This window comes from Oscarella lobularis, chromosome 15 (assembly GCF_947507565.1).
Source record: "Oscarella lobularis chromosome 15, ooOscLobu1.1, whole genome shotgun sequence".
NCBI lineage: Eukaryota > Metazoa > Porifera > Homoscleromorpha > Homosclerophorida > Oscarellidae > Oscarella > Oscarella lobularis.
Genome location: NC_089189.1, coordinates 1,975,310 through 1,987,475, shown reverse-complemented (window position 1 = coordinate 1,987,475; position 12,166 = coordinate 1,975,310). Strand labels below are relative to the sequence as shown.

The 12,166-nt window shown below is 43.5% G+C and overlaps 3 protein-coding genes and 1 long non-coding RNA gene across 6 annotated transcripts; all 4 read left to right on the top strand.

The window, feature by feature from the left end:
• Window positions 1–52: 52 nt before the first annotated feature.
• Window positions 53–3,199, top strand: LOC136196001 (dual specificity protein kinase shkC-like). 3 transcript variants are annotated; one of them, XR_010672046.1, is made up of 7 exons: window positions 53–112; window positions 200–735; window positions 788–942; window positions 998–1,174; window positions 1,220–1,361; window positions 1,415–1,638; window positions 1,688–1,719. XR_010672046.1 is itself a non-coding variant. In XM_065985501.1 (6 exons), exons 3-6 carry the CDS (start codon window positions 1,796–1,798, stop codon window positions 3,094–3,096), a joined length of 1,134 nt encoding a protein of 377 aa, XP_065841573.1. In that variant the 5' UTR covers window positions 1,443–1,638; window positions 1,688–1,717; window positions 1,771–1,795; the 3' UTR covers window positions 3,097–3,199. The 3 variants fall into 3 exon arrangements, 1 of the variants encoding a protein (XP_065841573.1); XR_010672047.1 differs by lacking the exon at window positions 53–112 and having other exon boundaries at window positions 398–529; window positions 576–735; XM_065985501.1 differs by lacking the exons at window positions 53–112; window positions 200–735; window positions 788–942; window positions 998–1,174; window positions 1,220–1,361 and adding exons at window positions 1,771–1,824; window positions 1,878–1,970; window positions 2,021–2,208; window positions 2,273–3,199 and having other exon boundaries at window positions 1,443–1,638; window positions 1,688–1,717.
• A 2,336-nt stretch (window positions 3,200–5,535) lies between these two features.
• LOC136196002 (uncharacterized) lies at window positions 5,536–6,486 on the top strand. Its single transcript, XM_065985502.1, has 5 exons — window positions 5,536–5,719; window positions 5,771–5,863; window positions 5,933–6,061; window positions 6,116–6,177; window positions 6,231–6,486. Exons 1-5 carry the CDS (start codon window positions 5,587–5,589, stop codon window positions 6,339–6,341), a joined length of 528 nt encoding a protein of 175 aa, XP_065841574.1. The 5' UTR covers window positions 5,536–5,586; the 3' UTR covers window positions 6,342–6,486.
• A 146-nt stretch (window positions 6,487–6,632) lies between these two features.
• Window positions 6,633–7,012, top strand: LOC136196011 (uncharacterized). The gene is made up of 3 exons (XR_010672056.1): window positions 6,633–6,773; window positions 6,828–6,899; window positions 6,953–7,012. It is a non-coding gene; the product is annotated as an uncharacterized lncRNA (long non-coding RNA).
• Window positions 7,013–7,075: 63 nt separating this feature from the next.
• Window positions 7,076–11,266, top strand: LOC136195992 (uncharacterized). Its single transcript, XM_065985488.1, has 17 exons — window positions 7,076–7,116; window positions 7,257–7,328; window positions 7,384–7,455; window positions 7,505–7,576; window positions 7,628–7,696; window positions 7,755–7,826; window positions 7,880–7,957; window positions 8,018–8,089; window positions 8,159–8,227; window positions 8,279–8,347; window positions 8,400–8,471; window positions 8,520–8,591; window positions 8,641–8,712; window positions 8,764–8,820; window positions 8,878–9,071; window positions 9,168–10,919; window positions 10,970–11,266. Coding segments are annotated over exons 4-17 (2,769 nt in total). The 5' UTR covers window positions 7,076–7,116; window positions 7,257–7,328; window positions 7,384–7,455; window positions 7,505–7,574; the 3' UTR covers window positions 11,089–11,266.
• Window positions 11,267–12,166: the final 900 nt, after the last annotated feature.

Sequence of the window (12,166 nt, the reverse complement as noted above, 5' to 3'; positions counted from 1 at the left end):
AAAGCTAGACTTTAAACGGGACTTTCGAGTCGAGAACGGGACTTTCCAATCTCGTGACACTTGACTTCTGCCACTTTCCTACCGTCGTCCGGTAACCAAACGAGAACGAAAGGTGAACAAAATCGTTGTGTAGTTGAACTGGGAGACGTGGGTCATAAAACGTCGTTCCCTTTGCATGTATAGCCGTTTGTTTATCCAGAACGTCTCGAACAATCCACGACGTAATGGAATCCTCGACTGAATCGCCGGAGAAACGACGTGGACACGTAAGTGCAATGATTGGCGACACAATTCATCTTTTCGGCGGCGAGAATGACAAAGGATATTATATTCCTCGAAACGAAATCTGGACATGCAATGTCCAGGAGGAGAGGAAATGGATTCGCCATTACGCCCAAGGCGTTATTCCTCCACCTTGCATCGGAGCGCAATGCGTCGTCATCGATGGTATCATCTATTCGTACGGAGGAAAAAAGGAAGACGAAGATCGTCTGGGAGAGATTTTCAGTTTGAATCCGAGTGATATGAGGTGGTGGGAAGTAGGCGCGCCTACTTATGAAAAAATGCCATTGCAGCGTTCTCACTGTTGCTTGTGGGCGATTGGCAAGCAATTGATTATGTTCGGAGGATTGAGCAATGATATTCCTCACGATCGTCTTCAATCAGACGCACAATACGATCGAGGAGTGAATAATGAGACTTACGAGTTTGTCCTCGACGAAGGAATAGTCACTGGTTAGTTGCGTAAATTTAAACAGTGGATATTTATTTTGAGTGCCATCTTTAGGTTATTGGCTAGATGTTGAATTAAGTGGTATTAAACCTCGACCACGTTACGATGCTGCTATGGAAACAGTTGACCAACATCGAGGAATTCTTCACGGAGGGAAATCTGGAAAGAATTATTACGATGATGCGTTCATGATTGATTTGGTAGATAAGGTATCCGGTAAATTGCAAATTGTTTTGGCAGCACTTATTAACGACTTCTTCTTAGAAATGGATTTGCATCGATTTCCTTCCTAAGCCATCCGCTAGATCTTCTCACAGAATGTGCAGACTAGCGAAAAGAGGATTTGAAGAAAAGAACCTCTTCCTTATGATTGGTGGTTCTAAGACACTGCTTTCAAACAGCGGGCACATCATTGATTTTGATAGAAGAAAGTCACACAAGGTATATCGATTTTTCTTTTTTTAGAAATCATGATATTTTTTCAAGATTGAATTGGTTTCGGATGTGGCGCCAGTTTGGCTTCACACACTTCATTGCCTAGCCAATGAAGACGGGTCTGCCCGCGTCATTCTTTCTGGTGGCCAATCTGGAGTAGAATACAAGCCAATAATTGAAACAATTGTGTTTGGTAATCGAAACAATGCCGAATGCGAGATTATTTACGTTGAATTATTATAATAGGTCCTCAAATGAATCTTATATGAAAATTGAGTCTCTCTTTTTGGCTGAATCTGCGTCAATTCAGTCTCCAGCTAAAGAAGATACAGATAGCATTCGAGATGTTCAACAGCTAATGGAAAGAATGAGGTTAATTAATGAATAAATCAGTTTGCATAGAAATGTTAGTAGCGGTCATGCGTTTCTACGATTTTTGAAACATTGAGAACTGAAACTCAAGCTCACAGGTTTGAAGATGGTTTCAATTTTAGCTCTTCTAACACGTTTTTATAACAGAGAAAGGGTTGATGCTCTTCAAGCTGAAAAGTAGAATTTAATTAGCAATTGTCTGTGTTTGATTTTATACTATTTGAGTAAAGGTCTGAGCTGGCTTATCACCACGGTATGCTCCAAAGGAAGTATGATAAGCAAAGGTAATTACTCCTTTTACTGTTTGTTCGTTACTATGTCGTTATGATAATTGCAGCAATAGTCTACGAGTTGTTGAAGAAGAAAATAAAAGACAGGCTTTGAAGCTGCGGACTCTCGAAGACAAATGCCAATTTCTGCAGGCGGAAAAGTAAGAAACATCTATCTCAGCTTCGTCGCAATCTACCTGTTTTGACTTAGAGACGACATAGCGTCTCAGCGTCAAGATTTCGAATCTCGATGTCAAGTTCTCGAAACTCAGCGTCAAACTCTCCAAAACTCACTCGACGAATCGCGACGCAATCTCGACAAATTTTTTCAAGTTCTCAGCATTAGCCCTCAGCAAATTCAGCTGACGGAAGACAAACTTGGAACAGGAGCCTTTGCAGGTGAAAGTCGATTTAAAGTGTACTACTTTAGAATGGTGATAATTTTTTTCTTAATTAATTTAAGGCGTTTTTGTCGGCTGTTGGCACGGCATGAACGTGGCAGTGAAAAAGTTCCACGATCTCATCACCACCGAGAGAACGATTCCTGTATTTCGAAGCGAAGTTCTCACAGCCAGTCGACTCCGTCATCCCAACATCGTACGACTGTTCGGCGCAATGACGAAACCAGGTTTACCCTTTCAAATCGTCTCCGAATTACTCGAGGGTTCGGTGAGCGAATTGATAGATGCCGCCCACTCGTCCGGCTCCTATCTTTCCGTTTACGAGCAACTTTCCATTGCCGCCGATATGACTTCAGCTATTGCTTACATGCACGAGCTACTTCCTCGTCCGTACGTTCACGGCGATATTCGTCCGACGAACGCGCTTGTGACGAGAGATATGAAAGCGAAAATATCCGACCTCGGAGCCGCTCACCTGTTGGACAGCTCCGAATCGACGGGTCCTCTCAGTCCTTATTATTCCGCTCCAGAACGAAAGGCTCCCACGTCGGGACCCAGTTCGTTGCCTAGCGACGTTTACAGTCTAGGCGTTGCGCTTCTTGAAATATTCACTGGTGTGGCTCCCGTTCCCGAGGAGAGAAGTAGTCAGCTGAGCCGGATAATGAATCGAAGTCGCTTGGTCATGATCTGCTCGAGAATGGTTGCTGATGAAGCCAGTCTAGGAAATCGTCCTCCTAGTGGACAATGCCTAAAAGTTTTAAAAGAGGAAATTGATGATTGCATTGAGCATGGCGTTCGTCCAATCAAAAGGATAGTGAAAGGAACGTTTGAAGGAGACGAGGCAGATCGTCGTCACAGAGTGACATTATTTGACGTATATATCTAGTGAGGTTAGTTTTCTTTAGTGCGTGTTCAAGTAGATCTTTGAGGCACGTGCGATTGATTATTTTACCATTTATGTAAGAGGAGTACAAACATGTATTAGAAAACGCACACGTGCAGACTGCTAGTGGGACCCCAGGTCCTAATGAAGTATCTGCATAATGCAGCTTACTCTGTTTGACCAAAATTCTTAGTAAATGGCTCGAAATTAGCTTGTAACGTTACGCCACCGTGACGTCTGCTCCAGCCGACGTCACAGCTGACGTCACGATGTCATCTAGCGTGTAGATCAGCGTACGACCGTACGTACGTACGTACGTCGCCGCGCTCTTGCAATTGAGCGCTCACGAATAGCGTCTGACGATGCGTCTAACGAAATATCGCTCGAAGAAGCTATTTGGTTGCTATGGAATCGCCTAACATCGACTCGGGGTGAGAAGTGAACTATTTTTGGGTGACCTGTTTTAGTCCTGCTACTCTTTTTGGCGTTTATTAGAACAGTAAGCAGCCTTCTTAGCAAAAAGCTAGATCCCACATCTGGGTAGAGTACGGTCTGTCTCCGTGGCGAATGGGGCAAAATCTGTGCTGGCAGACGCTGCAGATGGCGCAAAGGCGCGTGTAACACGTCCACTGTACTACTTATCACCCGAGTTTGGACACTTTCTATTGTCTAACAAACCTAGATTACCTGAAAATCCATTGCATAATGGTCTAGAGCACGTGGCGGCCGCTAGGTAACGTCCGATGGAAGGGAGCTACAACCTACTAATCTACCTACTAGCAGCCGCCGACTAAACCCTAATGCAAGGGAAGGACCCGTGCACACTATCGTAGTTATGCATCGAGTGCGGATACGTTCTCTACTACCTGCTCTAAAACCTGATGCTGTCCCGTCTACACTCTCTGCATCGTACATAACGTGGGAGTTTCATGCATGCTATGCCACTAGGCCTTCGCATGAGCCCCAGCCCGCCCTCGATTAGACTGGCAGAAATCGAGTCCTGGTGTTTAGATTCGGTCGGAAATCAGTCTATGCCCAAAACGTGGCCAGCGGCACAGCATGCAATCAATCTCTATGTACGATGCAGAGAGAGGCCCGCCCCTTAAGTGAATGCCTACACCATTGGGAGGCCCAAAAGGAATAAGAAAACCTTGCGATCCATTGATCCTTCCCTGACTCTTTCAGCGCCGAAGTTGACACAAACCTAAAAGGAAACGCAGCTAGTGAGACACAGTCATACCCATTCCTAAATTGTAGAGAGTAATCGCGATGCATGGTACGACCGTGGGTCCCATATAGGGGCCCCTAAACAAAATCTCGTACGGTGGCCGAGAGAAAAAGTCGTTTTCAATGGTAAAAGAATCATCGCGAAAACCACTGACTCGGGATTGCTTACCAGGGAGAGGATGCGTCTCCATCGGCCATCTTAATTGCAAGGGGGCGGAACCGCTAGCTTCCTTAAAATCGTCCGCTACGACGTCCTCTCGACTTTAACAGGCATAAAAACGTGTCTGAAAAGAGTTAAAGACCCTTTAGTAGCTCACCGACCAACAACGAAGAAAAGGGACGACGTAGCTGGTATAAGGCCACTTTCTGGTTTCTTCGGTGCGTTGATCGACTTTTTTCATCTTCGCGTAGGCTAAAGGAGGCAGCGGGAGCTTAGATCTATCGGAGCTCAATGGCTAATACTGCATATGCATGCACAAACTTTCGTCAACCCGGATTGCTCGTGGAATTATCTATTGACCATAATTGCTACACACGGTAACAGACATCACTGGATAAAAAATAAACACGTAACATCTAATAAAAACATCTTGCCTGTTTATGGCCGACAGAACACCATCGTTTCTTCGATCAAGTTGAATTGCCCAGCTGTCGCTTGAGAAAGTTCGTTTGCCTCTTGAAGACGCAACGTCAGTATCTGGAGCAAGTTCTGTGGAAAAAGGACGATTTCACATTGCAAGACATAAAAAATAATTATCTACTAAGCTTACTTCTTGAATGTTTTGGAGACTGCTGACAATTACCGTTGCATTTGAGTGTTTTCGCCGTCAGGCTCTCATCACCGACCGATTTTGCATGGACAAGATCAGATACGTAGCATCTAATGTTAAGTCATTTCTATCGTTGATAGGAAGCAATATGTTTGACTCCGTTTTTCTTGGCTATTCTTCTCCTTCAGATCCAAGTCTGCAGAAGACCAAAAGATTTAGCTAACGGTATATAAATTTAGCAAATTTCTTTTACTTCACCATATACATCATGTTCATCATCGTCGCGTCGTGCACGCATGCAGGGTGCTATCGATTTGAATCCGTATATAAACCAACCCAGCGCAAAGAGACTACCGTATACTAGAACAATCTATTTATTGCGTCCGCCAGGGAAAAAACATCAGCTATATTCACACGGTCGCTTCCATTCAATTTCAAGTCCGCTGACAATAAGAAAAGCTTGAAACTCGGAGACGCAATTCCATTGTTTCGCACGATGAAGCAGGCGCTTTTACTTTTAGTCGCCCTCCTGACCGTTTCAGGCAGTCAATACCACAAATACGAGAACTTTCACGTTTCGGACAGCGCAATAGATTTCTTTTCTTTTCGGAAATGTCTCGACTGGAACGGTAAGAGACGTCAAGAAATATACAGGATTGCAATAACTCTCTCTATCTCAGATCCTCAGGTACTAACGGTCAACTGCACTCTCAGCGGATGGCCATGGGATCCTTCTAAAGGCGAAACTCGCGTCGACTTTGAAATCCACGCAAGTAAATGCATGGAAAATAATGCTGCACTATATACTGCATGCACTGTGCACTCTTATTGCATGCACTCAGAGAAAGACGTCCAAATGGCCAACATTGAGGCTAACGGTCGTTTGGTATTCTGGAATGGCTACATCCGAAACCGTCCAATTGTTCTGAAGTCCTGTCCATACACGGATTTTTGCCTCGTCGAGGCAAACAGTAGGCCTTTTCCAACAAGGCACTCGTAAAGTTACTACAAGGAGAACGCTTTAGAATCAGCAACAAATCATTTATCATGGCCGAAAGAAGTCATTCTTGAGTACGTCTCTTTCATGGTAACGATTTGACTAAACGAATGTAGTTGTGCGTCTCATGCTATACACACTAGAGCTACATCGAGTATACGGCCAAATTGGTAACTATTCAAGACGAAGTGGTCACATGCATTCACTTTTCTGCTAACACAACACGTATAAAGGCTTTCACAGAAAACGGATAGAAGCCCGGGCAAACTTCTCTATAGCTCTGTACCTAAGCTATAGAAACTCAAGTGACGCGAACTGCACGTTGGTGTGATTCCCATGCATGCGGATGTTGTATGGAAGCCTAGCTGTTTCTGTTTTCACGATTCAGTTCCGGCTTTCTACTTCCAACTTCGGCTTCAGTTACGAGTACAATAGTCTGCTTTAAGCACCAGACAACAATAGCTAGATCAGTTCAGACGCTCTAGCTATCGCCTGCAGATGCTTCTTCTCAGTCTCCTATATCTTTGGTGTCTCCTAAGCGCAACTAGAACGGTCGCTCAACCGCAAACAGACGTGCCGTGCTCGCCTTGTTTGTGGTTGGAGACGACAAGGGCAATAGACTGTGCAGGGAAGAAACTAAGACGTCTGCCTCCTGCTTCCTGCTTTCCGGAGAGCGCTATTTCCTTGTAAACAAAACCCTTTAATCGCGACTGTTTGGTGAATTCTCTCTGTTTCTGCAGCACTTTCGCTTCCAATCAAGTTCAAAAAGTCGACTCAACGTATTTTCTCTATTTTTCAAACTTGAGTGCGCTGTAAGTTCGTACTCTGTCTGGGGATTCTTACAATCACTAGTGAAATTTCATAGAATTGGCGAAAACAACGAAGTGAGTGAGCCTTTTCTTCTACCACAAAAACTTAAGATCATGTAAACCGCACTATATGCACTGCGGCGTATACGTCTTATAAGATGATTTAACTTTAAATCGGATTCTTTCAAAAGAGAACAACGTATTCGTCTCTACGAACTATGTACAGTGCGCTGTCTATAGCCAATCGCTGGAATGCATGCGTAAAATAGTCAATTTCTAAAATAATACCTGTAATATAGTCTACAGACGATTGGCCACGGATATCCCCTATAACAAACAACTCTATATTTTGTATTTTAGCAATCTTTCGGACAACAAACTCAACTTTTTGCCTCAGCGAGCCTTCGCTGGCCTGCCAAGTTTGATTTATATGTCAGTCCGCATGACTGTATATACAAGGGTCCTATAGAAACGATTCATGTCACAGAGATTTAGATGACAACGAAATTGAATTTCTTGAGCCCAGAGCTTTGATCAATCTTCCGCGTTTGCAAAAGATGTACGAAATAATTAAAAATTCTCTAACAATCTTCAATTTTTTGGTATAGCAGCCTGCAGGGCAACGCTATCAGCAATATCACTAAAAGCTCCTTTTCTAACTTGGACAACTTAGATACTATGTACGAATTGTTTCGAAAAATACAAACTAGATAAGCACGTTGTTCATCAAGGAATCTAAACTGGAATAATATATACCATTTGCAATCGACCATTTTAGACTTGCCATCCTTGGCTGAATTGTAAGCCGCTATAGAATGGACCTGCACATATCAACTCATTAATTAACGAATATATTAGATACCTAGCGAAGAACAGGATTCGAACCATTACTCCTACGGCATTCAATTCTCTACCGAATTTACATTACTTGTAAGTCGAAATTATCTAAATCTTTTATTGCTTAATCTCAGCATCACGCTTAGGACTTTGTCTTCTAATTTCATTCAGAGAATCGAAAACAACACGTTCGCGTTCCAAAAGAAACCGTTCTTCTTTAGACTGTATCGATTCACTTAATCGCATAGTTTCTAAATCTGCTTGAACTGATTTTCTCTAAGCAGTGATTTATCACAAAACTGGCTCACATACATCAATGGCTTTAGTTTTCAGAGGAAAACACTCATAATGAGCTTGTAAGGCTTTCGTACGCGTGTGCCAACCGCAATATAACGCGTGATATTCTTAATTCGACACCCTTATAGGTTTCTTCAACAGAACCAGTTAGAAACTCTTAGCGAATCCCTACTGGATAACGTTCAAGTCAATTCACTGTAAGGGAATTAAGCCGACAAATGAGCCGGGAACTAAGTCTTTCCTATAAGATACGTATCGGGTAACAACATAAAGGAGCTCCCACAGTCTTTGTCTAAGCAATCAAATCTTAGTTTATTGTATGTAACGATAAAAGTGTGAGAGAAATACGAACTAATAGGACGTGTATAGGGACTGCATGTTCAATTCCATTTCATCAATAAGACGAGCGTCCTTTCAAAGCCTTACCAATCTCAAAACCTTGTAAAGTAAATCAACGTTGAAATGAAATAATTGTTGTAAAACTTTTAGAAACCTTATGCACAACAACGTTACGTTTTTTGAAGACGAAGCGTTTGGGAACTTGAGAAACATCGAGAAAATGTAAGAAACTAGTATTACGTTCGGCTAACATGAAAATGAAATTTTTGAGGTACTTGCAAGGCAATCCATTCAATCACATGCCAATGCTTTTATTCAACTGGCAGCCCCACTACGCAAGAGTGTATGAGCAAAGTACATGCTTTGAAATATTAATAATCTCTCGTATTGATAGCTACATGAGATGCTCGGGGAGGCATGCACTGCCTCAATTTCCTGCCCAAACTCATCTGTACTTTACTTTCAAAATCCAATTAGTTGCCATGTCTTATGTATGTCTTTTTCGCAGACAATGCACAACTAAAGCTGTAGGCATTGAAATGAGCTTTGATGAAATTATGAGACAGTTCGTGGAGAAAATGGGATATAAATGTAAAGACAAAGACGAAGACAGAGATTACGAACTCATGCGACCGGTCAGTTGCACCCAGTGCCCGGTTGGCACCGAATCTCGCGAAGGACAATGCACTGCATGCCCAGCAGGTATAGAAACAGGTTCAAAACGGCCATGCAGAAAGCATCCTTTAGAACTACGTAGCACTACCAGATAACGGTTACTCAATGTACCTTTGTTCATAGGAGGTTTTTATCAAGATACGACGGGTCAGCAAAACTGTAGCAAATGCGTAGACGGAACCTACGTATCACCCGAAAAACAGCCCGGGAAGAGTGCAACCGACTGCGCTGTCTGCCCCGAGGGAACTAATACGACCAGACATGCTGGACACAGAGCGTGCTACTGCCTAGAGAACTATTACCGTCTGGATCGCTTTGGAAGCTGCTACGCGTGTCTAGATGCAGGACAGAACTGCACGAACGACTATCTACATGTAAAGACGGGCTACTGGATGAGTTGGAACGTGTCTCGCAACCAAACTAGCAAAGAACTAGAAAACGAATACTACGAATTTATTGTTAACATTCAAATGAATACAAGTTACAACGAGAGCACGGTGAAATTTGCAAAACCGGTGCCAAAAATTCACCCCTGCCCTATTCCGGGCAGCTGCAGCGGTGTGGATCCGATGCAGCTGCGCTTCAGAGAATCGGCTATGTGTACTAAAGGCTACGAGGGAACACTCTGCGCCGTCTGTCAACCGTCCTACTACTCGTGGTTTCAAAAATGCTACGAGTGTCCGGCCAAGTGGAGAACGGGTTTACAGATATTAGGAGTTGCTGTGGTGCTGTTCATCGTACTACTCATTCTCTATATTGCCGATAAAAATAGAGAACGATCTCACAACGTGGTTGATCGTATAGCGTCGAAAATCAAAATTCTTGTCGGTTTTGGTCAGGTCATGGCCGGAGTTTTCGAAGCTCTAGCCTACGTACCGTGGCCCAAAGTGCTTCTACTCTTCGGTCATTATCTCAAACTTATCGAACTAAACGCCGTCGCCGTGGCTAAACCCTCTTGCCTAACCGAATCACTAAAACTCAACGCTCTCAAATCGCCTCTAGTAATGATCGGATTTCAAATAGGACTTATTCTAACAATTTGGACCTATCACTTCATCCGATACAACGTCATTTCCAAGTGCACGAGATTTGGGACTGTGACTAATCGAACTCTGTCTCTAGCAAGAATATCGTGTTTGAGAAACACGTGGTGGATATTGTTCGTATGCTATCCGGCTACAACAGCTCAAGTCGTCACTCTTTTACCCTATAAACCGTGGACGTGCTTTCGTCTCTGTTTATCGTCTGACGAAAACAGTGACTCTTGCAAGTGGTTGCTCAAAAGCGACCTGAGTTTGGAATGCAATTACGAGTCTCAGTGGAAAGGGCTCTGGATCACTTGCTGGACTTTATACAGTTACGTTCTGTCTCTGCCCATTCTACTTTTTATTGGGCTGTTCTACAGAAGGAGACAGCAAGTCGCAGCAAGAAATGACGACGAAGATATAAACCACATGCTAATTCGATGCTATGTGAAACCGGTACCGTTCAAGATAAATTTAGTGAAGTCACTCTATTTTCTCCACGAGAGTTACAAGAAGAAATTTTGGTTTTGGGAGATTACGGAAATTCTGCGTAAGATTCTACTCACATGCGGTATACAGTTCTTCGGGGAGAAGAGTCACTCGGGAATAGCTATAGCGGCCCTACTAGCAAACGTCTTTCTCCTACTACACGCCCAACTGAGACCGCTCAAAAGGAAAGGAGATCATTGGCTGCAGTTGATCTCATTGGCCGTCATTTCGCTTAATCTTACTGTCGGAACTCTTATGGCTATGTCGTATCGTGAAGAGACGTACGACAATTCAAAAGATCAAAGTATTTTCTCTATCATCGTTTTGGTGATCAACGGCCTATTCGTTCTATACGTCCTAGGTTAGTTTCCTTGACATGGTAGAATATTACTATTCATGTACTCCTTATAGGAAAGCTTGTCTATTCTTTCATCGTGGCTGTGCGTTACGTTAGGAAGAAACACAGAAAGGTCTCCTTGATTCCTTTACTTGTCGAACTATTCGACGGAACTACCTCAGCCAACAAGTGAACCACGACAAAGGGTAGATAGAGATGAAAAAACTGATTCACCATTTAGATAGATACGCACGTGTTGGCGAATTATCTCGCACAGTGCATGACTATTATAGAACACGTGCGTGAAGACTCTTCTCGATATCACAATAGTATTACAGCAGATTACGCTTCGTGTCTCTGGCCAACGGAAAAAGGATGTTAATTATGGTAAACTTCAGTTTTAACATTAACTGCGTTGCCAATAAAGACAGCTCAACTAATAATAAACTCTCCGGCGGTCTTTCCAATGACAAATGATGACAATCTATACTATTGCTAATACAGATTAATTTTTCCAAAGAGCAATACTTAGAAACACGCAACTTCGGAAAAACAATGCAGAGAACGAGAGTCGTTAAAACACCTAGATTACCTGTTAATCCATTGAGAATGGTCTAAAGCTCGTGACGGCTGCTAACTAACGCCCGAGAGAAGGGAGCTACCACTTAGTAATCTCTAGACCGTCCTACCTACTAGCAGCCGCCGACTAAACCCTAAAGCAAGATAAGGACCCGTGCACACTATCGCAGTCGATCATGCAATGAGCACAGATACGCTCTCAACTGCATGCTCTAAGAGCGAATCTTGTCCCGTCTACACTCTCAGCATCGTACCTAGCATGGGAGTTTCATGCATGCTAAGCCACTCGCCATCGCATGAGCGCCAACAGAAATCTGTCTCTGCCCAAAACGTGGCTAGTTGCACAGCATGCAATCAATCTCTATGTACAATGCAGAGAGGCCCGCCCCCTAAGTGCACGCCTAAACCATTTGGGACCTCACAGCCCCAACCCGCCCTCGATTAGACTGGCGGAATTATATAAAACCCTACAGTTTAGATTCAGTGAGTCAGAAACCGTTCTACGCCCAAAACGTGGCCAGTGGCACAGAGTGCAGTCAGTCTCTACGTACGCTGCAGAGCGCCCTAAGAGCACAGGGGCCCATAAAGGAATGAGGCAAACCTTATAATTCATTGATTCGTCCTTCCGTGCGGATGTTGACGTCAGACCTTACGCATCTAGTCATACACAGTCATACGCTGCAAAGAGCTAG